The 23,700-nt window shown below is 64.0% G+C and overlaps 1 protein-coding gene across 1 annotated transcript in view; it reads right to left on the bottom strand.

Moving 5' to 3' along the window:
• Nucleotides 1-1,010: 1,010 nt before the first annotated feature.
• Nucleotides 1,011-23,700, bottom strand: part of KCNT1 (potassium sodium-activated channel subfamily T member 1) — a 72,364-nt gene continuing 49,674 nt past the window's right edge. Inside the window, exons 14-31 of the mRNA XM_070518334.1 lie at nt 23,147-23,210; nt 22,900-23,008; nt 22,236-22,344; nt 21,294-21,443; nt 20,625-20,863; nt 20,037-20,271; nt 18,533-18,638; nt 16,897-17,069; nt 16,192-16,263; nt 15,814-15,948; nt 15,211-15,322; nt 11,231-11,332; nt 10,643-10,726; nt 10,382-10,510; nt 10,057-10,077; nt 8,658-8,985; nt 3,614-3,698; nt 1,011-3,460 (exon numbers count right to left, since the gene is read on the bottom strand). Of these exons, the coding sequence (XP_070374435.1) occupies nt 3,340-3,460; nt 3,614-3,698; nt 8,658-8,985; nt 10,057-10,077; nt 10,382-10,510; nt 10,643-10,726; nt 11,231-11,332; nt 15,211-15,322; nt 15,814-15,948; nt 16,192-16,263; nt 16,897-17,069; nt 18,533-18,638; nt 20,037-20,271; nt 20,625-20,863; nt 21,294-21,443; nt 22,236-22,344; nt 22,900-23,008; nt 23,147-23,210 (2,374 nt within the window). The 3' untranslated portion in view covers nt 1,011-3,339. The remainder of the gene's footprint in view (nt 3,461-3,613; nt 3,699-8,657; nt 8,986-10,056; nt 10,078-10,381; nt 10,511-10,642; nt 10,727-11,230; nt 11,333-15,210; nt 15,323-15,813; nt 15,949-16,191; nt 16,264-16,896; nt 17,070-18,532; nt 18,639-20,036; nt 20,272-20,624; nt 20,864-21,293; nt 21,444-22,235; nt 22,345-22,899; nt 23,009-23,146; nt 23,211-23,700) is intronic.

Raw genomic sequence — 23,700 nt, 5'->3', positions numbered from 1 at the left:
TCTGGGGTGTCCCTGAGGCCCCCAAGACCACCCTGCTGGTTCCTCAAGCTCCTGCTGACCTTGCTGGGGACGAAGGTGGCTCTGGCAAGGTGGCTACCCAGGGGACCAGGGATGCCAGGAGGCACTCCCCCAGCCCCAGCCGAGCCCCTAGTCCCCAGGCAGGCCAGCTGAGGTCCTGGACTTGGAGTGGCTCATGGCCACCGCCTGGGACCACAGACCTCAGCGTGCATCGAACCCTCATGACTGTTGGATCCCCGCCTGCCCTCAGCAGCCTCTTCCCCCAGGTGCCCTCCACCTGAGGCCCTGCCCCGCCTGTGGGAAGCATTCGCCACCAGTTTCACCGGAAAGTGCTGCGGCTCCCAGCACAGAGGGCCCCTTCACAGCGCGTGCAGTGTACGAGAGTTCTGCTTGCGCTCCCAGGAGGAAAGGGCACCTTCAAGACTGTCAGGGTTGGACCAGGGTTAGGATGGGGTCCGACAACATGGGCGGGGAGGCCTGCCTCTGTGGTTCTGTGGAGGCCAGAGGAAGGCCTGGCTATGGCTTCGAGTGTGACCTGGGACTAGAATCCTGCCACCCAAACCCGTGTCCCCGAGTCGGGGGGCCCATGGGCCAGCGTTCCTCCTGTGCCCTGGCCACGGGGCTCGTGTGTCTCTCACTAGTTTGGGGCCTTGCTTCTCTGTCCACTCCGTGGGCCTGTCTGGCAAGCTCCATGGGGGTCTGCTGCCCCCTGCCCGACCTTAGTCTCTCCGTTTCTCTGCCTCTGTGGCTTCAGGAAGTGTCCTGTGTGCCTCCACCCCCTTCCTCTCCCAGCTCGTCAGTCACGCTGCTTTCTGAGACTTTCTGGTGCCTGGAGTTCGCGGTGTGTAAACACCTGAGCCTCCTCCCAGGCGCGGTGCCTTGAAGCCCAGCGTTCCTGCCACCCCCTCCCACACCCCCCCACCCCCACCCGCCGCCCCGAGAGCATCGCTGTCGTTCATTTCACTGACGTGTAAGCTAGAAGCGTCCGATGCATTGTTGGTATTTTGAGCAAACAGTTTTCTATTAGTTTAGGAATAAAGAAAATAGAAGTTTCATATGTTTGAAATTTTCTGTCTGAGAACTTCTGCCACAAAACACTGAGACTCATCTTTGCCCGTTCAAGGTAGCACTGACCCCGGCACTCAGCGCCTCAGCCTTTGCTCAGACCCCTTTCTTCCGTCCCGTCTGGAGGCAAAACTCGCTCCCCACCCCCCGGTCCTGTCAATCCCAAACTGAAGTCAGGTGACGTCCCGGGATGCCTCTCTGATGCTGTCGTCCCAACTTGGGATTCGAGGGGCTGCAGCCCACCTAGATGGAGCCCCGGCCCAGCGGCAGGTGGGGCCCCTCCCTCAGGGAGCTGGGGTGTGGGTGCCCGCAGAGGAGAGATGTCCCTGCTGCGGGGTGATGGCAGAGGAGGGGCCCTCACTGGCAGGACCCTGGGAGCCACTGACACCCCACTGGGACGGGCCCTGGTCCCCAGAGGCCACCCTGGCCCACGTCGACAGCCTGTCACTCCAAGGGCCCTGGGGTTTCCCCACTTTGATCAGCAGCCCCTTCCTGACCACCATGGCTAGCCTGTCCCCAACGCCCCACACCAAGTGCTTGTAGACACGCTTTTTCTCAGTGGGAGGGTCCCAGGTGGCCAGGTCAGGGGACGAACTGGACCTGTGGCCAGGGCGCTGGAAGGAGAGGGGGACCCCTGGGTCATGTCCCTCCCTCAGGGAGGCCCCTCTACCAGCTGCCGTCGTCCCATGCCACCCTGCCCTGGCAGCTGCATGGATCCCTCCCCTTCCAGCCTTGGGGTACTCAAGAGCTCCCCCACAAAACGAACCCGAGAGACTTTGTGCTGGCGTGGTGCACACATCCCCTGGGGCAGCCCTGCCCCTAATGCAGGGCCCCCGACAGCTGGTGGTGTCAGGGAGTTGCATGCACGCACACAAGTGCGCATGACTCTGGGCAGGGCCTGGGGTCTCCGTGCCCACCCCAGGGGCACGTCCGGGCTCCAGGGCTGAGGCAGCTTGCCAGGGAGCCCTCCTGGACTCCCCGACCCCCGACAGCCATGCTTCCCTGCCACCAGGACCCAATCACCAGACGGCCACCTAGGACTTGCTTCCCCATTCCAGGAGGGCCCTGCTATCAGGTGTGCCCAAACCAGTGGCTTTTCTCGGCGCACCAGGGGCTTGCCCATGTGGGGTTAGAGGGTGGTGTTTCTAACCCTTGAAATGGGTCAAACAGGAGGGGTGTACCCAGGCCTGGAGTGTGAAGCTGTACAGGGGGTGCCTTATAACCAATGCTCGTGTCTGCAGGATGCATCTATTTAATAGAAGGTCCCAATGCTGACCGTGCAAAACCTGTCACAAACAGTCATAGAGGAACCAGGGCAGCAGTCTGAATGGCTGGCCTCCCAGAACCCCTTTTGTGCCGAGGAGACAAATCTCCGATCCAGAGATGTGGGCCAGCGCGTCAGCTTGGGGCTGGCTTCAGGTCGGGGTCAAAGGGGTGTCCAATGGTCCGTGGAAATGCACCGTCCTCTGCCTGACGCCCCGCCAATGCCGCGGCTGCAGAAGTTCAGTGTAAAAACAGAGGAAATGGCATCTGATTCTTTCCCACAGGGTCACTGGCTGTGAGAATGCTGACATGTCACAGGGCCCCCGGGGGTCTTGTGGCAGCCTCATGCCCTCCTCACAGGCCGGGGCTGCCAAGGCACACTTCCAGCCCTCGGCCCCACCGAGTGGCCTTGCCTTGCCTTCCGGAAGGTGTTCTCCCGCCGTGCGGCTCTGGAGAGCTTACCAGCATAGGTTCCCCTCACAGCTCACAGCTGTGTGCCCAGGGCCAGCTGGGACCCACGAGAGCCGTGGGCACGGCCTGACTCAAGTTAGACACGAGGGCATGGCAGTGAAAGCACGGGCTCCAAGAGTCGCCAGATGCCACGTGTCCCCACTCCCCACATGAGCTGGGTGTGTCTGTGTGCATGTGCATGTTGGGGCCCAGGACTCTGGCCCAGGGCTTGTCCCCTCCCCATGCAGCCCTCCCTCCACCTCAGCCAGACCTGGTCACGAGTTGCGGTACATATGTGTAAAGAGACATAGATTGTATAGATTTGTAAAAAACAGGTTAAAAAAGGCTTCCTGCCAGTGGTGCTCGGTCTCCTCTCTCTGTCAAGTTTCGGGAGCAGCTTTGCCCAGGGTGGGGGGGCCGGGCCAGCGCTGCAGGGAGGGCCAGGCTGGCGTGAGGGCCCTGCAGGCTCCATGCATCACGCCGCATGCCGGCGGGGGCGGGCACGAGGTCTGCTCCAGGGTGGGGGCTCCGTGCAGGGCTGGCTCAGAGCTGCGTCTCGTCTCGGGTCTCAGGGTTGCAGGAGGCCAGCTTGTTGCTGCAGCTGTTCTTCCGGCTCTGGGAGCTGCTGGCCACGTGGGCCAGGGGGTCGGAGCGGATGAGATACCTGTGGGGGGGTAGGAGGAGCCTGGATGCTGCCCTCCCACCCAGGGAGGCCAACGAGTGGGCCTGGCTGGGACGCCCAGCGAGGCTGTGCACCGTCTATACAAGGAGCGGTGGACGGGCCGGTGTCCGCGCTGCTCGGGGACACGGTACTTACACGATGTCGTTGGGCTCCAGCCTCGTGTCAGGTGGGGGGTTGATGAGAACGTAGGAGAGGGTGTTCTGGTGGTCATTCATCTCATCTGCAAAGGAGACAGGGCCCCAGTGGGTGGTTACCACTCAGACCCCGCTCCCCTCCGCTTTGCCAGCCTGCCAGCCTGGAGGAGCCGAGAGCTCCGGTCCAGCTGCAGAATCTTCCCAGCCTTTCCGGCCATCCTGCCTGAGCCTCTTGTCCTGGGGAACCCATCCAGGGCTGGTCGTCCCTGACAGACACCTGCCCCGGGCCCCGCCCTGCACAGGCAGGGATCAGCCACGAGGCGCAGGGCACTGGCTCCGACCCACACCCCGGGCAGCTTGCTCAGCCCCAGCAGCCTGAATCTTATGATGTGGTGGCCTTGAGCAGAGGCGTCGAGCACACCTGCACACACCTACCACCTGCCTAAACCTGTGTACACCTGTGCACACCTATATTCAGTACACACACCTAGCCCAGCCCTCAGGCTCCCCGAGCCCCCAGAGCCCTGGGTCCCTGGCCTGGGCAGGCCACCTCTGCTCCCCTTACTCAGCCTTCTGCTTTGGACTCATGTCTTCCGTTTCCCAAAACCTCCTCCTGCGGCTGTCAGCCCAGAGGAGGGGTCCCTTTGGCACATGTAAGGCCTGGGCTGCTGCCCGTCACAAGAACAGCCCAGTGTCCAGCTCATGGAGTGGCCGGAATAGGTTCTGGAGAAACAGCGGTCATCTCACGGATGTCTCCCTGGCCAAATACAGGGATGGGGTTCGGCACCGTGCTGGCAGTGACCCCGAGTTCACTGGCAGGGAAATGAATGGCTTGTGGCCTCAGCTAACCCATCAGATGATGTCAAAGGCACCTCCTGACCCAGTCTGGGGCATCAGGGGACAGCCCTCCAGAGGGGTGGCAGCTCTGGGTGCCTCTGCCCCTGGCTCCTCCCATTTCCTTTTCTCTGCACCATCCCCTCCTGTCAGGAGTGTCCTTGCCAAAGGAACAGAATTCTCTGTGAAGCCAGCGAAGCTGCGGGTTGGCCAGCCCTCTGGGGGTGTGTCTTGTTTCTCTGAATGGGGAGTTCGGAGCCGAATCTGGTGTTGGATTCGGGATCCCCACAGAGGCAGGTCGAGCACAGCGTGCTTCTTGGGAGGCAGGCGGGGGGCACAGGCTGGGACTTGGGGGACCAGTGGACATGCGCAGACCCTCTGGCAGTCACCTGGTGCCAGTCTCTATGTCCGCATCCAGGACGTGAGGGTGAGCTGCTCTGCCCTTTGGCCACAGCTATCCTGGCTCTTTTACCCAAACCCGTGGCTGAGGCCCTTAGATGGAAGCGGCTGGCCCCCGACCCGGTGGCCCTTGCCGGAGGCTGTGCAGAAGGTGCACCACCCAGCCCCTGGCACCCGGCATGCATTTCCGGGGTGGGCAGCAGGGAGGAGGGGCACAGGGAGCGCACAGAGGCAGTGGCAGGTGACGCAGGCAGGAGAGAGAGGCAGCTCTCGAAGGCTCCTGGGGCCCCCACACTCCTGACCATAGCCGCCAGCAGGGTGGCCATCCTGAGACACAGCCAGTCCGGACAATGCCCATGGAGAGGCTGTCATCAGGCCAGGGCCCTCCCCACCCAGCCTGGGCCCCTGCTTCTCCCTCTGGGGGGACTGACCACGGGTGTTCCCGAGACTAGCAGAGCTTGGCCTGAGCCAGGCCTGGCTTTGTGCTCCTGGGGGCTGGACTGAGAGGTGCTGGTCAGTCACAGGGCACTGACCCCGTTTCCCCAGGACGGGCCAGCTTCGCCATGACTGCTGTGTTCTGATGAGGGCCCAGGCTTGGGGCAGGGGCTGGCAATGGCTCTCCTGGCAGATGACCCAGGGCTATGCCACCTCACTCCAGCAAGTCTCCATGTCCCCCTGCCTGGTATTCCAGGACCCCATGGGGGCCCCCGCCTCCCCCCTGACCCTGCAGACCGGACTCCCAGCCCCACGGCCCTGGGTCCCATCCCCGCACCTACCAGAGCCTCAGCCTCCTCTACGAACTGGGGGAGCACCTCCCTCTGAGGGTGGCTGTGAGGAAGGGGTCGTGTCTGTGCATTGGGGCTGGGTCATCTCCTCCCTCATCTGCGTGCAGCTGCAGGCCCTGTGGGCCGGAGGGGCCTCGTGACGACACCCTCCCTGGGGGCACCGCCCTGCCGTCCTGGCTACTGGGGTCACCTCCCCCCAGGATCACGCCTCTTCCCTGGTTTAATGTCCTGGCCCAGGCGCCTCTTGACGTCCACACAAGGGGGAGCTCGGGAAACACCACCCAGTGAGTGCTGGTGACTGTGCAGGCGAGGCCACCCCTGCTGGAGCCTTGGCGGGAAGCAGGGGTGCAGCTGGGCACAGGGAGGGGGCGATGCAGCTGTCCCGTTCATGGAAGCTGCCAGACTCGGACCCGTGCTGGCTCGGGGGTCTTCCATGAACGCTGCTGCGGGTTGCGGGTAAGAAGAGCACAGGAACCGGAGAGATGCCAACACTTCACCTGCACAGGCCCAGCCAGGCTGCGAACCACGGAGGTTTCCATTCCCGGGCCTGGGTCTGCCCCGACACGGCTCCCAGCCAGCCACAGAAATGGTCCCACCTGAGTTAATGCCTGCCCAGGCCCAGGAGGCCCCATCAGCTGGGGTCACCCCTGAAGAAAGGGGCGGCTCCAGGGGGCCTGAGCATGCAGGCTCTGAGCTCCCCTGGGGCCGCGGGGAGCCCCCAGGGAAGGAAGAGGTCTCAGCAGCAGGGCCTGTGGCCTGGACTCTGCTCTGACCTCTGTCAGGGTCTCGGGGTGGGTCTGGGGACTGTGGGGCATCTTCTTGGAAGAAATGGGGTGCCCGGGCAGCACCTGAGCCCTAGATGAGAAATGCGGTGTGGACAGGCTTAGTCTCAACTGAAGAGAGAGACCCCCTCTGGAAGCCCCAGCAGGCAGTGATGTCACCATCCACCTGGCTCGGCCCATGAAGGCTCAGGGCGGAGCAGACTCCAGCTCCTGGGCTTCACCATGCTCCACCGTGCCGGGGTGCGGGACCCTGGCTGGGACCATCTGTCTGGATGCTTCCCGAGAGCTGGGTGGGCTCAGGGTCCTTGGGCATCTCAGGGGGCTGCTGCAGGCTGGATGGCCCGCCTGTGTGGTCAGGGCAGACCTGGACAGCAGGGCTTATCTCAAACAACAGACTAGAAGTACTGGGGCGAGCTGGAGCCACAGTGACAGTCTGGGTTCCAGCACACGCCACGTGCCTCCTCGGGGTCAGTCCCGTCATCAATAGAGGAGGAAGGTGTCAAAGCCCCCGTGATGGGGCAGTCTGGGAGCACGTGAGGCCCTGCCTGCAGGGACCCTCTCTCGTCTCCTGTCCTGTCTGCCTGCCTGGCCAGGGCAGGGCGGGCACCAGGCTGCCTGTCAGCGAAGGGTTGGCATGCCCCCTTAAGCGGCAGCCCAAGTCCGCCGGAGCAGAATTACCTTGCAAATATCCCAGGTTTACCCGATTCATGACATCACTGGCTGTTAAATTTGCTACATCCTCTACAGAACACACAGGAAGAGGGACAGACAGAAACAGAGAGAGAGAGAGAGGTCAGCAAGCAGCGCGCGGCAGCCGGCACAGCGGGGTGGGGGCAGCCAGCTGCACACGGGAGGCCGTCCACACCGGGACTGGCAGCAGCCAGCACTGGCCACCTGGGAAGTGAGTCTGTCACTGAATGGAAGTCACTTCTTCTCTGCCAAGCTCGGGTGGGGCGGCGGGGGTCATGGAGGCCGAGGGGCACGCTGAGCGGCAGGTGCCAGCTCTGGGGGTCACCTGGCTGGAGTCTCCATCTGCCATACTTGCTGTGGGGCCATAAACGCTGGATACCCGACTCAGAGCCTCGGCATCAGTGCCCACCGGAAAGGGGGTGAGAGTACCCACCTGGGCAGGGACACCGGTGTGGTGGGAACAGGGCTGGGGTGGCTTTCGTGGGTCACCTGGCCCCAAGCCCCTGGCCTCTGAGCTCTCCTGAGGCCCAGGTATGCATGGCCAGCAGACGGTGTGGCCCAGGTGACCCCTGGGCAGCTCCTGGGAGAGCCCTGAGCCACCTGATCCCACTTGGAGGGGAGCTCCAGGACCCTGGCCCAGGCGACAGATGGCAGGAAGCAGGATGGGGAGAGCAGGCGCCCGCTGCAGGACAGAGCCAGGCCTGAGCGATGGGCAGAGGTCCCAAGATGGACCCAATGCAGGCCAGAGCCTTGACCCAGCCCAGGGTGTGGACGCGGCCAGACAGCAGTGGGGAGCTTGGGTCCCCTTCGGCCCCATCAACAGAGGCAGTCTCTAGAGTGAGGGAGGGGATGAGGTTCTCTCTTCTGAGCAGCCAGGGCACCCCAGGCCTGTTCTTGGTCAAGATAACAAACTCCTCCCCAAAACAAGCTACAGAGAGAAGGGAGCTGTGTGAATCCGCTGACAAAATGAATGCCTGGTGGGGGGTGTCACCATGAAGCAGCAGAAATGGGGTGGCCGTGGCCCAGAATGACAGTGGGTCCCACGTGGTCAATGGAGGAGTGTCCTGGTGCCGGGCCATTTGCCCAGCTGTCCTCCGACACGCCCCCTGCACTCTGTCTGCTGGGGGCTTTGGGGTCTCCCCGGACGTTCCTGATCCCAGCAGGACTGGCTGGAGGTGACCAGTCTGTCCCCAACCAAGCCTGTGCCCTGGGCTGTCAGGGAGCCCAGCCTGGCTCTCCCCACCCCACAGCCTCCTCCTCAGGAGCGCTGCGTGCCAGGCACAGCCAGCTCCAGCCCTCTTTTTACAGGTGGGGAAGCTGAGGCCCCAGAGTAGTAGGGGTGAGCCTTCCTTATGGGGTTGGGCACCAGTTCTGGGGGATCCTGCATCCTCCTCACACCAGAGGGGTTCTGCCCGGCCTCGTGGTGGGTGCCTGGAGCCGGGTGAGCGGAGGCCAGCAAGGCAGACGGAGAGGCGGACCGACGGGAGCCCCGGCGCCTGGGCGCGGCAGCCGCTGTGGCCGTGCTGGCCTGTGCGGGCGGTCCCGCGGGCCTTACCGTAGCCGGTGGTGGGCAGCCCCAGGTGCTTCATGCGGTTCTTGACCAGCTCGGAGAGCTCCTGCCGCTCGGAGCGCCGGTACAGGCTGAGCCGCTGCTGGCTGATCCACTCGGCGGCCGCCGCCTTGCCCGCGGGCTTGGGGCTCTTGCGGCTCAGCCTCCGCGCCCACTGCAGGCTCTTGCGCCGCAGCAGCGGGTGCTCGGCCGGGTCGCCGCCGCCCCCGTGCCGGCCGTGCGCGCTACCTCCGCCGGGGCCCGCCCGCGCGCCCCAGGGCCCCTTGGCTTCCCGCGTGTCCTCGCAGTCCTCCACGCTCACCGAGACCTGCGACTGCGAGGCGGGGGGTGAGGGCGGGGCGGGAGGGGCGTGGCCGGGAGGGAGGGAGGGCGGGGCGCGGAAGGGAGAGCGGGGCGCGGGAGGGAGGGGCGCGGCCGGGAGGGGAGGGAGGGCGGGGCGCGGCAGGGGGCTTCGCCACAGAGGGACGGGGCGGGGTTGGGTTGAGAGAGGCGGGGCCAGGGCTAGAATGCAGAGTGTGGGGCCGGAGGCGTGGCCTATAGGGGCGTGGCCTGTAGGGTGGGGTGCAGGGGGCGGGGACGGGAGGGGCGTGGTCACGGAGGGGCGCGGTCGGGGCGGGGCTGGGGCGGGTCAGAGGCTGGGGCGACAGAACAGCCCACCCCCGCTGGGGGACTCTAGGGCCCAGGGACGCCAGTGTCCTTTCTCCAGCTGGGAGAGTTGGCCAGGCCGGAGCCCTCCTCTGGAGCCCCCACCGCCCACCTCGGCCCTGGATGCAGGTCCGTCCCCAAATTGCTGGATGGGTGAGAGCAGCTCCCGCGACCTCTCTGGGCCCTCGTTTCTGTGGGTCCCATCCGGGCTCCTGCATGTCCTGACTTTGCCATGGGAGGGTCACCCCTCTCTGTGCCTCAGTTTCCCCATCTTGGGGGGATGGGATAGAGGGGGTCAGGGAGCATGGTGGACTGGGAAGCCCCAGGACCAGTGGGTGGCTCAGTGGGTGAGTGGGGCTCTGGGGGTGATGTGGGGACCCTCACCCAGGCAGCACCCCTGAGAGGGTGGGGGCTGAGGGCATGGTAGTCAGCCAGACCAGTAGGGGGATACCTCCCATGATGGGGGCCACGGCAGGACATGCAGATGGCATGTGGGGCTGGAGGGGCCTGGGCTTCCCACCGCAGGCCTCAGTTTCCCTGTCTGTATGGGAGGGTGACGCCATGAGCCCTTTCAGAGCTGCATCGTGGCTGACCTCCTGGGCATTTGCTCCCTGACCTTGCTGCTGCCTGGGGCCCTGTGTCCCTCCCAGGCCAGGGTGGGTGCAGGCACAGGCAGGACTGCACATGCCAAGATGCTTCCATGTGAAGCGAACTCGTGTGGCTTGAAGGGGCCACTCACCTGGGCTCTGAGGTCGTGGGGCTGCAAAGGAAGCCAGGGGAGCCTGGGTACCTGTGGGGGCTCAGGCCCTGCCCCCAACATTGCCTGAGCCCCTCATGGGCACAAGGCCCCACAGCGCCCTTGAGCCTCCCCTCTCCCATTCGGGGGTCACAGCCGCCTGACCAGATGCCCCACGTATGGAGGCACGTGGACCTGACCCCAAAAGGGCCGACAGCAAAGGCCCAGATACCCCAAACAAAATGGGTCACAGAGAAATGCGGGTGCCACCTCGGTGCCAAGCCACTTCCCCGCCCAGCTCCTCAGGAGCCCCTGCCCGCCTGCGCACCTCCGAGGTGGAGAAGACGTGGCACTCGGTCCTGTAGATGCCGATGGGGATCTCAGCACTGGAGGAGCACAGCTTCTGGAAGAGGCGGCCATACGTGCGGATCCACAGGTCGTCCTCGGAGATTTTCATCTGGAACATCGGGAGCCCTGTGTGGGGGCCGGCCTTGGCGGGCGGCGGTGTCTGGCATCCCTCGGCTGCTGGGTGACCAGCCTCCCTGAGAACGGCCCACACGCCCTACCCGGCCTGGCCCCGGTCACTTACTGCACACAGGTAGCCGGAGCCCGGCGTGGTGTCGAGGCCCAGCAGCAGTCTGGTGATGGGGATCATGTAGTCCTTCACGAAGGACTGGCCGGGGGGGGAGGCCGCAGTGAGGCCAGAGTTCCGCAGGCCCAGATCCGCAGCGGCACCCCAGGGGCACACCTTCTCCCCCTCCCTGGACACGCCTGCCAGGTGCCCACAGCCTCTCGGGCACTCACACAGAAGCCACCTGTTTGCCTGGTCCCAGAGCACAGCTCCACCAGCAGATGGAAGCTGGGAAGGCTTTCCCGTCCTCAGTAATTCACTCGGCCAAGTGCGTTAGGTCAAAAGGGATCAGAAACCCAAAGGCTGCTGGGAGCCGAGCCCAGGGCAGCACCGTTCTGGGAGAAAAGGGACTGGGCACATTTACAGGTGGACAGGGGCAGGGTCCAGAGCCACTCAGGCTTGGCCAGCCTCACAGGGACCTGGGGAGGGACTCTCAGAGGGAGGCACGTCGCTCAGAACTAGGGCCTGACACTGGCTGGAGATCGAGAGACAGCCAGGGCTGCTGGCCGGGCATCGCAGACCCTCCCTGCCTGCCCTCCCACTGACCTGATAGAGCAACGTGTCCAACATGCTGATGCTGAAGACGCGCCCGGCGGCGAAGGGCAGGCGGAACATGAAGGCCAGGTTGGAGCCGTTCTCCCGCTCCCTCTGCAGGAAAGGGACGCCCCGGGCTGGCTGGTGTCCACGGCCACAGAGGCGCGGGGCAGCAGGCGTGGGGGCACACGCGTGTGTGGGACGTGTGCGGGCGGTAAGCATATGCACGTGCACTCGTGTGCGTTGAGTGCAACTCAACTACCAGCCTGAGTACCCACCCACACGTCCCCCATGGACACACTCAGGGCCAGAACTCAGGAGTAAGGATCTGGGGCTCTGATGAGAAGAAAGTGAGGCCCAGGGCCGGCCCGAGGGCGTGTGACCAGGGCAGTCACACGGGGCCCCATGCTTGGTTTAATGCTCTGCTGTTGCCACCCTGAAATTCTTAATAATCTCAGTAGTTTTATCCTTGAACTTGTGTATGGTAACTGAAGTCCCATGGGACGGGGGAACGCGTGCCGTTCCTGCCTCCCCGTTTGTGTATGGCGTCCCCGATGCTCCGTGAGCATGGAATTCATTCAGTGGCTCCGTGTGAGTTTCCTGCGGCTGCTGGAACCAGTGACAAACTTAGCAGCTTCAAACAAGACAGATTTATTCTCTCACAGTTCTGCAAGGCGGAAGTCGGAAGCGGGTGTCACAGGGCAGGAACCCAGGTGTCACGGGGCCGCCCTCCCTCTGGCGGCTCTGGTGGGAATTCTTCGCTTCGCTGTCTCCAGTTTTTGGAAGCTGACCACCTTCCCTGGCCTGTGGCCCCTTCCTCTGTCTTCAGAGCTCGCAGCGTAGCACCATCCCATGTCAACCCTGACCCTCCCGTCTCCCTTTTCTCAGGACCCTGCTGATCTCTGGGCCTGCCAGGTAGCCCAGGATCAGCCCATCTCAGGGTTCTCAACTCAGTCCATCTGCGAAGTGCCTTCTGCTTGGTTCTGGTGGTTAGGGCGGGGTGTCTCTGGGGCATCGCCCTGCTGGACCGCACATGGCCCGGCCCGGACTCAGGAACTCTGACAGCCCCCTGAGGCCGCACCTCCCGCTGGAACCGGAAAGCAGGTAAGAAATACACTGAGTCCTCTCTTTCACACTACCTCCTCATCGGCCACTCTCTTGGCTGCAAACGACATGGAAGGGAAGGGCGGACAGCCACCTGGGTGTCTCAGCACGTCCAGAGGCGAGGCCTGGCAGAATGTGGTGTTAACAGCGGGTTTGCTGTGGGCAGCGTTTCGTGTTCTGGTAAGAGCGAGATGTGTGTGGGCCACGGAACACCCACGTGGAGCCGTGGTGACCCCAATCTCCGTACCCTCACACCCGCATTCAGAGCTCGCGTGGCATGGCACAGGGCGAATGGTGAGACTCCTGGGGTCGTTAGAAATGTTAACTTTCCTTTACTCAGAGCAACACTGATGAATCGAGAAGAACAGAACTGTGACAGGTCCAGAGACCACCGAAGGGAGGAAAAAGCTTGGAATTTTAGTGCCTTTCACAGAAATTTTTCCCTGCTTTTTGAACGCGGGGCCCACATTTTCACTCTGCACAAGACCCTCCGAATGCTGCAGCCCGTCCTGGAGGGACCTGGGGCTTTACCTGGAGCCTCAAGGTTACAAGCGACAGCAAGACACATGGACATGCGTGGACGAGCCCTTCCCGAGAACCATGGGGCCAGGAAGCATCGGGGACAGAGCGGGAACCAGAGGCAGGACCCGACGGGGCAGCCCCGGCTGAGGGGAAGCCTCTCAGAACTCGGGCTCCTGGCCGGAGGTGAATGCCACGTGCACTGAGAACGTTAGAGCAACGGCGCCACGGAGGAGCCGGGTCCTGGGGACTGGGAGGGGCAGCGGTGGGCGCAGCCCATCGTCTCTCTCACGTCCGGTTCTTGGGGATCTGCAGGAGAGCATCTTGCCTCCCCGCTCTTCTGGAGAATGCCCTCTCCACGCCGCTACCGTGCCTGGGTGTCAGAGATGCCGGCTGCGTCTAAGGAAACTTTTCTTATTTTCTTCTTTATACATCTCAGTGTTCCTTGAAGTAGAATCTGTATTGGGCTTGACGGTGGCTCTGACCATCCAGCGTCTCACGGGGACCTCAGCCCCACATCAGCCAGCAGGAGCCCGGGGCTGCTTCCCGAGGCGGCCTTCCGCGCCGACTTCCTGACTTCTCCCCAGGCTTGGATCGCGGAACCACGACTGGGTTCGCCATCCTGAGGCGGGGAGGAGTGGCTGCACCTGCCACTGGAGGCGATGCTGCGGGGGAAGGAGTGATTGATTGGTGATGCCTGCCACAGAGGGAAGGGAGTGGGAGATGGATTTTTGATGTCTGCCACGGAAGGAAGGCAAGTGGGAGCACATCTGCCAAGTGCTTGCTGACCTGACCTCCTTCAAGGCCACCTCCTGGAAGTGGTGGAGGCGGGAGGCCCGGGACGAGCTGTGTTAGCTCGAGGGAAGGTGGCGAGAGAGGGCCAGCGCCAGGACAGCATCCAGGACTGGGTGGCCTTGAGCCCGATTCCATGCTGGTCACCCCATCCAGGCTCAGGTCAGACTGGATCCTCCAGGTCCTGAGCGTCCCGCAGATCCAGGGAAGCAGCCCAGCCTCTGGACACGGAACCCCGGCGTGCTGGGGCTGCTGCGGCTAGCTGCCACCTTCCAGTCTTCCCACAGTTCCAGCTCGAGTGACGGAGCTCAGCCCACGGCTGTGGGAGGGGGCCTCTGAGCGGCCCGGTGGGCTGTCCTGTGGGCTCAGGACCAGGAGCCGGCCCCAAGTGCTGGGCCGGGCAGACTCCAGGGAGGGCCTGGTGGGAGGGGAGGTGTGGGCACAGCCCTCTCCTGGGGCAGGACAGTGGCGGCTGAGCTGAGCTCTCAGGCTGCTGGCTCCAAGGCTCTGTCTCCCCCAAGGGCCCCGAGGCCACCTGCCCGGCTTCGCTCGCCCCTCTGGCAGCAGCGGCAGTGGAGCTCCAGGGCCCCCAAGGGCCTGCCAGTCCACGGTTGGTGGGACGCACGTCCACCGTGCATCTGGGTTCAGGGTGGATGAAGCTCCAGGGCGCGTCCCTTCTGTCTGGCATTGATGGCAGGCTGGCTTGGGTGGCGGCAGCCCCGGGATCTCCCCTCGTGTGGCACGGGGCAAGCAGCTCCCTGATCGGGACCTCAGCCCAGGCTGGGGTGTGTGGGGCTCACAGGGAGCGGCTGCTGCTTCCCCCAGGGACCGGGCCTCCTCTGGAGACTCGCCTGCTCCCTGTCTGCCCGGGGCGGCCTGATCGCTGCCCTCACGCTGACACGCGGGCCTGCCCCTCGCTGTGGAAGATGGTGCTGCACTGGCCTGAGCACAAGCCTGAGTCAGTGAATGTATGAGGTGACACCACCCGGGGCTGTGCTGTCCGTGCCCCTGCTCGAGGCCTGTGTCACTGATGGCTGACCCCCAAGCCCCTGGGCTCCACACCCAACCCTGGCTGATGCCCTTCATGGAGCCCTGAAAAGCTGATTCCAGCTCTGCCACGGCTCTGCTGTGTGACCTAAGGCAAGCTCCTCCCCTCTCTGATCCCCAGTCCCTCGTCTGTACCAGGGGTGAGCACACGCACCTGCCGGGCAGTTGACAGAATGGACACGTTTCAGGGTGTCTGAGGTGGAGGAAACAAGTGGCCGGTGTCACCTGTGTTAGTTACTGACCTGAAAGGTAGCTTTGGCCCCAGACATGGCCAGGCCTGGACGCTGCCTTAGGGGACAGTATCTGCTCCTGGCCCATGCCCCTAAAGCTCCGGGCGACACCACCAAGAACCTCACACGGGAGCCGAGCCGCCCCGACTCTGAAGCTCCCGGTCAGAGGGGGGCAGGCGGCAGGCCTCCTGTAGCCCCCACTCCCCGTAGGCTCCCTCGGCCCCTTTCACCCGCTGCCCCCAAGCTCTGGTGCCAGCTCCGAGCCCCCACAGCTCAGGAGGCTGGACGGGGGTCGCTCACCTTTTCCAATTTAGAAAGAGCCAGAGAGTAGCTGTCCTTGGCGCGGAACTGCATGAACCGCATGTTGGACGGGTGAGTGAGCTCCGTGGTGATGCTGAGGCTGGGGAAGAGCCTGGGGGGGGAGGGGGCGCTCAGGGCGGGCCCCAGGTCACTGAGTGGGGACTCTGGGGGGTGTTCCATGATCACTGATGTGGGGGCTATGGGGGGGGTCCCGTGGTCACTGATGTGGGGACTCTGGGGGGTGTTCCATGATCACTGATGTAGGGGGGGCATGGGGGGGGTCCTGTGGTCACTGATGTGGGGGCTCGGGAGTGTCCGCTGGTCACTGATGTGGGGGGACTCTGGGGGGTGTTCCATGATCACTGATGTAGGGGGGTATGGGAGGGTCCTGTGGTCACTGATGGGGGGGGCTTTGGGGGGTGTCCCCTGGTCACTGATCTTGGGTCTCAGGGTGGGTCCCCTGGTCACAGACATGAGGAGCAGGCTCAGGGCGGGTCCCATGCTCATGTTGTGGGGAGGGGTGTCACAGAGGGCCCCCCATGGCCGAGGGGCTGGCTCAGGACTGGGTTTGAGCCCAGAGGCCACCCCCGCTATGGCCCTCACCGGAACATGGTCTGCACGTTGACGATGGTCTTGGCGTCGGCCATGTAGTCCTCCTCGGCACTCATGGTGCTCTCCTTGTCCACCACCACCAGGTTGTCGGCGTAGATGATGCCGCTCTGCAGCAGGCTGTCCAGGCTGCCGGGGAGAGCCACGTGGCCAGGCTCCCTGGGCCAGGCTGGGGGTCCCGGGAACTCCCTGTGGGTGCACCTTGCCCTCCCTAGCCCTCAGTGGGGGCCGTCTGTGACCTCCTGGCCTCCCCACACCCTGGGAGGAGGATATTTTGGAGGAGGAGGGGAGAGGACAGGGGTCCTGCTAAGAGATGGGCAGGTGCCCCACCCACTCCAGGCTCTGCAGGAGGCAGTGGCGGCCTGGCCTTACTTGTCCACGGAGCCCTCCATGTAGTAGACCATGGGGAAGCAGCAGATGGCCTCCAGGAAGTGGTGGTCAGGCCTGTGGAGACAGCAGGCCCTGGTGGTGCCTGTCCTGCTCTGCCGCCCCCCTCCACACCCAGTCCGGGCCTGCCCTGGGTGAGCAGGCTGGGCAGAGCAGGGCTCCCCCAGGACCACAGCACAGGTCTGGGAGCCTTAGAGGACAACGGGCAGCTCTTTATTTTACCCAAGGGGAACCCAAGGCCCCAGGGGTGGGAATTGCCCAGGTCAGATAGCCAAGGCTGGACCCTGGCCTCCAGAGGTGAAGGTGCTGGGGGGAAGGCCTCCCAGAGGGCTCACAGCTGCTACCAAGGGCCAGAGGGCACAGGAGCTGGAGCCAGGGAGGAGCTGGGGGCAGCTGCAAGTGGGGAGCAAGGGATGGGCTTTCTAGGGGGAAAGGACCAGGCCCAGGGCCCAGGGCGGTTCCCAGTCCCCCCGCCTCAAAGGTGGGAGGCAGACCCAGGCAGGTCAGGGGCCCAGGGTGGGCAGGGTGGGGCGAACCCTCTGTGGCCTCCCTCCACCCTGGTGGGGTCTGCAGACTCGTGGTCCCAGGCTAAGACTGCAGGCCCAGGCGGTGCTGACTGGGACTTGGTGGTGGTGGTGGTGGGGTGCCCGCCTCCTCTCGGACGCTGGCTGCACAGCCTGGGGGGCTCACTTGTTGTCCAGCAGCAGCACGATGGGGTTGAGCTCCTTGCGGGAGCGGTAGTAGGCCCGCAGTGGCACAATGAAGTTGTAGAGCCCGTTGCCTGCTGTCTCCGCCGAGACGATGATGAGCTTGTTCTTGAAGCCGTAAGCCTTGGCGTCCTCGTAGCTGTTGTGCTTGCAGCCCTGTGGGGAGGGGTTGATGTTGCCACGGCCGGCCGCCGGTGACGGGGGCCTCGGGGACGCCAGCTCACCAGACGGTGCCTGGGACACCTGGTCATCAGGCGCTCGGCCTCGTCCTTTCATGGCCCGCACGAGCCCCACGGGAGCTCCACGTGCCACCAGACCCCTGTCCTCGCCCACACGCGCTGCTCCGTGTGAGCCCTCCCCACAGAGCACAGCGGCGAGCGGGGCCGCGGTGGCGACAGCCGTATCAGGCAGGGCAGGGAGTCGTCCGTGTGAACATGTGGTTTTAGCAGATGTGGAAATGAACAGACATATGTCATGTGTGTGTAAGCACGTTTCCTAGCTCGGTCCGCGGAGAGGCCCAGACGCAGGGACGCCCCAGCACTGAGCATGCCCAGCGCCCAGATTTTGGTTTCTAAACATCATTCTCCACTAAAGAGAACCAGGGTTCCTTGGAGAAGTGGTTGGTCCCAGGACCGGAGTGCAGCAAGTACTACATGGGTGGGAACATCGTGGGTGTGAAAACATGAAGTGTTCATGGGAGGACCCGGAAGCCAGCCGGCAGGGCCCCCACCAGCAGAACCGGGAAGGTTCAAGCATCAAAATCAATAATCATCTGTAACAGATGACGATACTGCATAACAAGTAATGGGTATAACCCTCTGCACAACAAGGATCCGGGCTGCACGCTGATAGACATAAATGAAGAAAACCGTCCACGCGGGAGGAGGGGAAGCAATTCCCCCAGCAGGCTGCTAACACATGCAAAGGGAATTTGGAAACAGAAAGGCCCCACCTGACGCTGGGACAAGCGGGTGGGAGTTGGGTGGACCGAGTCCCCACGTCTCCCCCGGTCGGCTTAATAAGAAAGGCAGAGACTGCGTAGTTTCCACAGCGGAGAAACCTGGGGGGCGCCACTGCACCATGTGATCAAAGCTGCACCCCAAGGACGCCTCCGAGAGGGACACACGTCCCCTGCGGGCATTCCAGCCCCAAATGCACAAGCTCAGTCTTCTTATGAGAAAACATCTGCAAACCCAAGAGGCCCGAGGGTGGGCCGAGGAATGCTCCAGATTGAGGGAGATGAAGACATGACCGCTAAATGCAGAGTGTAACTGGGACTGCTCCTGACGGGAAAGCCATGAAGACAACTGCGCGATGGGGACAGTCAGCGCATTTTGAGGGTGGCCCGTGGGTCGGACGGACACCGTGTCCTGATTTTGGCGCGTGAACTGTGGTCACAAGAGTGTCGTCCTCGTTCTCAGGAAACACTGGTGCAGGAGGGGCCGGGGGTCCCACCTGCTCTGCACGGTTCAGAAAAACACGCTTCCAACAGAGGGGGATGGAACCGTCTGGGTCTGGGTAGAGGCTCCGGGGTTTCATCCCCATGTTCTCAGCGTCCCATAAGTTTGCAATCGTGTGGGAACGCAAAGTCACGCGGAGCGCTGCTGGACGCCACTCACCTTGTCCAGCCGCAGGCAGCAGAAGGGGGCTTTCACGGGCAGGAGGTGACACAGGGTGGGTGAGCTGCCGATGTAGGGCGAGTTGGGGGGGTAGCCCTTCACGTACCTAGGGGTGCACAGGAGCCCTCAGCACCGTGGTCGTCCCCAGCCCCGCATCCGGGACCAAGTGTGTGCTGCAGAGCCCACCCCGGGCGGCCACACGGGGGCGCCAAACCCCACAGACCCAGCCCTGCCCACCAGCCATGCGTGGGGGGGGGCGTCCCTCGATGCTGCTCCCCTTCCCACCCAGGAAGTCCCAGGACCCCGTGATCAGCCCCAGCCACCCCGGGGTGGGGCGGGAAGGAGGGCTGTGTCCGGGACTGCTGTCTTTTCCCTGGGGGTCTGGGGTGAGATTTCATGCAACATGCAAGTGCACACACAACAGACACACAAAACATACACATGCATACCCTCCCCAACACTCATACACGAGCTTACACAAGGCCTGGAAGTATAACCCTGAGGGGCTCCCCCAGTCACCCCCTCCTTGAGGCCCCCAGCACCCCAGTCAGTGGGCAGATACTGGCCCTCGGCCGCTCCTCTACTCCCTCCGCTGGGCCACACTGGTCTCCCCAGCGGGCTGTCCCCTGCAGGTGTCCCACCCAGTGCACGCCACGCAGGGGCTGGCCACCCTGCCATGGCCTTGGCCCGGGCAGCCTGGGGAGGGGCTGGCCTTCTGCTCTGTCTCCAGTTGGCTCAAGGGACATGGCCTCAGAGGCCAGCCCTGCCACCTGCCCCATGGTGTCCAGGACCCCTGGCCTGTCCCCGGGGATCTCAGGAGCTGGTCTATCTGTAAAACATGTTTATTCCGACCCAGAGGCAAAGGTCAGGAGCCGGGAGTGGTGGCGGTGACAGCCCAGCTGGGAAGAACACGTTGCACAGGCCGGAGGCTGGCCGTGGCCCTGTCGTCAGGTGCTGCTTGTCTCTCCTGGCCAGAACAGACTGAGGTGTCTCCCATCTCATAATTGCAGTGGGGAGACCTGGGCCCAAACCTGGGGCAAGATGACAGCTCAGATGGGCCAGTGGTCTGCAGGCCTACCCTGCACTTCACCTCAGGCCTCCTTATCTGTGACCTCTGCAGACCATGCTCAGAGGACAGCCACCCCGACCGAGCGGGCCGTGGTACCAAGGCATGAGGCCGAGGAGGACAAGGGGGTGGGCGGGCACAGCCTGGCTTTTGTGTCTGCCTGTTGGGGTCCCCAGAAGATTCACTTGCCACACAAGGTCTCCTATAAAGCTGCCTGGGAGCCACGATTCAGAGAATGGGGCAAGCCCAAGGGCAGCCACCCATCAGGGCACAGCGCCAACGCTGGCCAGGCCCACCTCTCCCTGGGCACCTTGCTCTCATGGGACATTTCCTTCCCCCATGCGGCCACAGCCACCAGCCCCTCCTTCTCTGTCCAGCGACCCATTTCCTCTCCCTGCCCGAAGTTGCAAGCTTCTGTCCCCTGAAGGCAGCACTCACTCCACCACGGACAGCCCCTCATCGTCTGACGGCGTCATCTCGTCCTCCGACTGGTCACTCAGCAGGTCACAGGGCAGCAGGGCCGAGCTGTCGGCCAGCTCCAGGACAGGTGCGATGCTGGGCCGCCGGCTACTCGAGCCATTCTCTGTGGGCAGTGCCAGCTTTCCACCCCCACTGCCCCTGCTGCTCTGTGGCGGCCGGCACTCTGTGTTCTGGAGGTCCATGGCCACTGTCCCTGGAACAGAGTGCCTGGACTTGGCTGGCAGCCCCTCCCTAGGCTTTCCTGGGTGGCTGGTTCTGGACTGGAGGTGGACAGAGTGACCCCTGACCCAGGGCAGCCTCACACCAGCAGGCACTTGGACACCGATGCCGACAAAGTCCCCACAGGAAGGCAGGGATACACCCACCGGACAGGTGTGAGAACTGAGGCCAGAGAGACGTGACTTGCCCGAGGTCACCCTGCAGGCCCAGAAGAGCTGGTCTCCGGCCCCTCCCTACCTGAGCCCAGCGCTGGCAGGGTTCCCACCCCCCCCCCCCCCCCACCACCATGGCCAGGAGCACGTCCCACCCGCCTCCGACGGGCCTCACCCATGGAGGCGATGATGCTGTGCACGGGCAGGCGGGAGGACCCCTCGTATAGGCCCTGCCCCGAGAAGCCCTTCCTCTTCTGCTTCTCCTCCTGCTTGAAGATGAAGGCCGAGTTCTCCTCCTTGGTGATGTTGATGTAGAAGCAGGTGTCGGAGGCAGCCAGGATGTGCCGGGGCCCCGGGTTCAGCAGGATGCTCTTGTTCTCCTCCCGCTTCAGCCCGATGAGGCACACGCCGTACCTGGGCGGACGGGGCACGGGCAGCTTCACGGGGCCGTCACCCCACACCCTCAGGACCCTCGCTTTCCGCTCTGCCTCTGAACAACCAACGGGCCCCAGAGTCCCCCTCCTGGGCTCCTAGTATGCTGATGATTCAGGGACCCCATTTGGGGTCCGGCCCTCAGTCGAGCTTTCCCCTCATGGGTGTCGGGACCCCTTTGCACTTCACCCAAAGACCCAAGGTCAGCCTCACGGGAGCCTCAGACAGGAGGGGCCATGTGGCGGGTCTCACGGCGGTGTGGATGGACCCGGATCCAAACGTGGACTCTATGTGAAACCCTGCGGCTTTCCCTGCCTGTCCACGCCGCCCCGCCCAGCCTTCCACCCGCCCTGAGCTGACCGGAGGGAGGATGGACAAGCCCCGGGCCCGCCCGCCTGCCCGGGCCACATACTTCTTGTGCGCATGGAAGGCAGCGTAGGTGAAGCTCTTGCCCTCGTATTCGCGGAAGAACTTGCTGTCGCCCATGCGGATGTGGTACACCTCGTTGCCCGAGCAGCGTCCGTACATGCGCTGCCACTGCTCCGGCGACTCCTGGCCTTCCCTGGGGGGGGCGGGTCGTCCCCTTGGCCAGCCGCCCCTCCCGCCTGCTCAGGGCTGCCAATCCCCCTCCCCCCCCCCCACAGAATGGCTTCTGACAGTGGTGGGTGGACACCAGCATGGCCAGCTTGACCCCAGACACCTCCCCGTCTGCCCGAGCCTTTTAAAAAGGACAGTTTTAAAAAGCTATAAACACAATGGTCTGATTTTTAGGGGATGCCAAAATGTTTGGAGTCAAGACTGGCCTCAGCAGCCTGTGGGTCCTCCCAGGAACCCTGGGCCAGTCCCCTGCTCCCCTGCCTGGTCCCTCCTCTGTTCCAGGGCCGCTTCTTGCCTCGGGCTCTGCCCGGGGCCCCAGGCCCAGGTGCCGCAAACCAAATGCACCTTCTCCCCAAACCGAGCCCCAGCAGCCTGGTCACTGTGCTCAAGACCCAGGGCTCTCCCCATCCCCCACCCAGCCCTTGCTCTATGTGGGCCCTGTCTGCAACTCCCAGCAGCCCCCTGGCCGCCCCTCCTGGCTCCCACCCCTCACTGGGCTGCTCAGAGCTCCCCGGCACCTACTGCTGCCAGAATGAGCCTGACATCCTCAGCTGCGTCCAGAGCCCGTGACCCGTCCGTGGCATCCCTGCCATTTCCCCTGGGCTCACCCCCATACCCGGGCGGGACCTTTGCCAGCTACATGTATCCCCTCCCAGGTCTCCTCGCCACCTTCCGCACCCCCTGCCTGGTCTCCCAGGTATGGTGCATGGTGGGCACCACGTGGTTGGGTGGCAGTCCCATGGGGGCGGGCACTCACTGGCCGCGGGACGTGTGCACCAGCAGGGTGATGAGGGTGGACGTGGCCGGGCAGATGCAGTTCAGGGCCAGCATGGCATACTTGCACTCCTCCTCACACACCACGTGGTCTGCAGGCAGGAGGGTCAGGGGTCACCCGCTGGCCTCCCTGCCGTCTTTACAGCAGACGCCCCCTTGCCTGGCACCCTTCATAGAAGCCCCCGTGTCTGTTCCATGAACTCCTGCTCAGCCCTGACCAGCACCCACCCCGGGAACCTCTTCATTCTCTTGGCATTTCTGTGCTTGTCTTGCAGCTTGACTGATAGCTCCAGAGCTGGCTGGGGCCTGCTCACCTGTCCCCCAGGATGCCCAGCATGGGGCCTGCTCACCTGACCCCCAGGTCTCAGCTGGTGCATGCCCATAGAGTGCTCATCATATGTACCTGCCCCTCCCCTGCCCTCGGCTCCTGTCCTCACTGACCCCGGGGCCCCCAGGTGCAGGACCGGCATCCAACGGCCAGACCTGTGTGGGCTCTGCCTCCATCCCCCTTGGTGAGGACGGAGCTCAGCTGTCCCCCGCCTCGCCCCTGCGTGCTCCTGGTGCATGCAGCTCCAGTCTCCCGCCTCAGCCCTCAGAGGTGCACACTCGCCTGTGTGCACACACGTGACTCCCCAAAATGCATGTACCTGCAAACTTGACGTGAAACTTGTTCTCGGGCTTGAGGATCTGGACGTAGAGGGGGCAGTTGGGGGCAAAGTCCTTCACTGCCCAGGCACGCAGGATGGTCTGGTGGTCCTGGGGGTAGGGGGGGTGTGGTCAGTGCTGCAGGGCGGCTCTCTGCCCTCAGGTGTCCTCCAGCTCTGGCTGCAGGTGGGTACGTGGTGGGTGGCAGCAGTGGGCCCTACGCGGGGCTGGGTGGGGTGGGGCACTCACTGCCGCCGTGCGATCCACCTCGTTCCGGCTGCTGAGGATGAAGCAGGCCTCCCCGTTGTCCATCCTGCAAAGCACGGGGCTCAGCACTGCCTGGACCCGTCCACGCTCCGTCTTTGCCGTCGGGGGCTCGGGGCAGGGGCCAGAAGGGGGGCCCTGTCAAGCTCCACCTCGGTCTGCGCTAATGACCTAGCACTGGGGCCCTGACCACTGTGGGGCCCATCCTCTGTGCCCCGTTAACCCCGGCGGCGCTGGGGTGCGGGAGGGAGGGGAGCACTTGATGGCAGAGATGTGGACTGTACCTGCTGGCCTGTCCCCCTGGGACAGATGGCCCGAGGTCTGGGGACCCACGACCAGTTCCACTCCCCTCCCATCCCCCGAGAGTCCTGGCCGCAGACGGCGTGTTGGAGAAACTGTCCCCTCAGGTCACCCAGCATGCCCGCCTTGTTCCTCCCGGCCACTGCGTCTCCCCAGGGGAGCGGATCACAAGAGAGGCTGCACCCCTTGGTCAGAGCCGCCTCCGACAGGGGACTTGATTCCTGTCCCCAATTTTATGG

The sequence above is a fragment of the Equus asinus genome, chromosome 10 (assembly GCF_041296235.1).
Source record: "Equus asinus isolate D_3611 breed Donkey chromosome 10, EquAss-T2T_v2, whole genome shotgun sequence".
NCBI lineage: Eukaryota > Metazoa > Chordata > Mammalia > Perissodactyla > Equidae > Equus > Equus asinus.
Note: the sequence above shows the minus strand (reverse complement) of the source record. Positions and strands in the feature narration are given on the sequence as shown.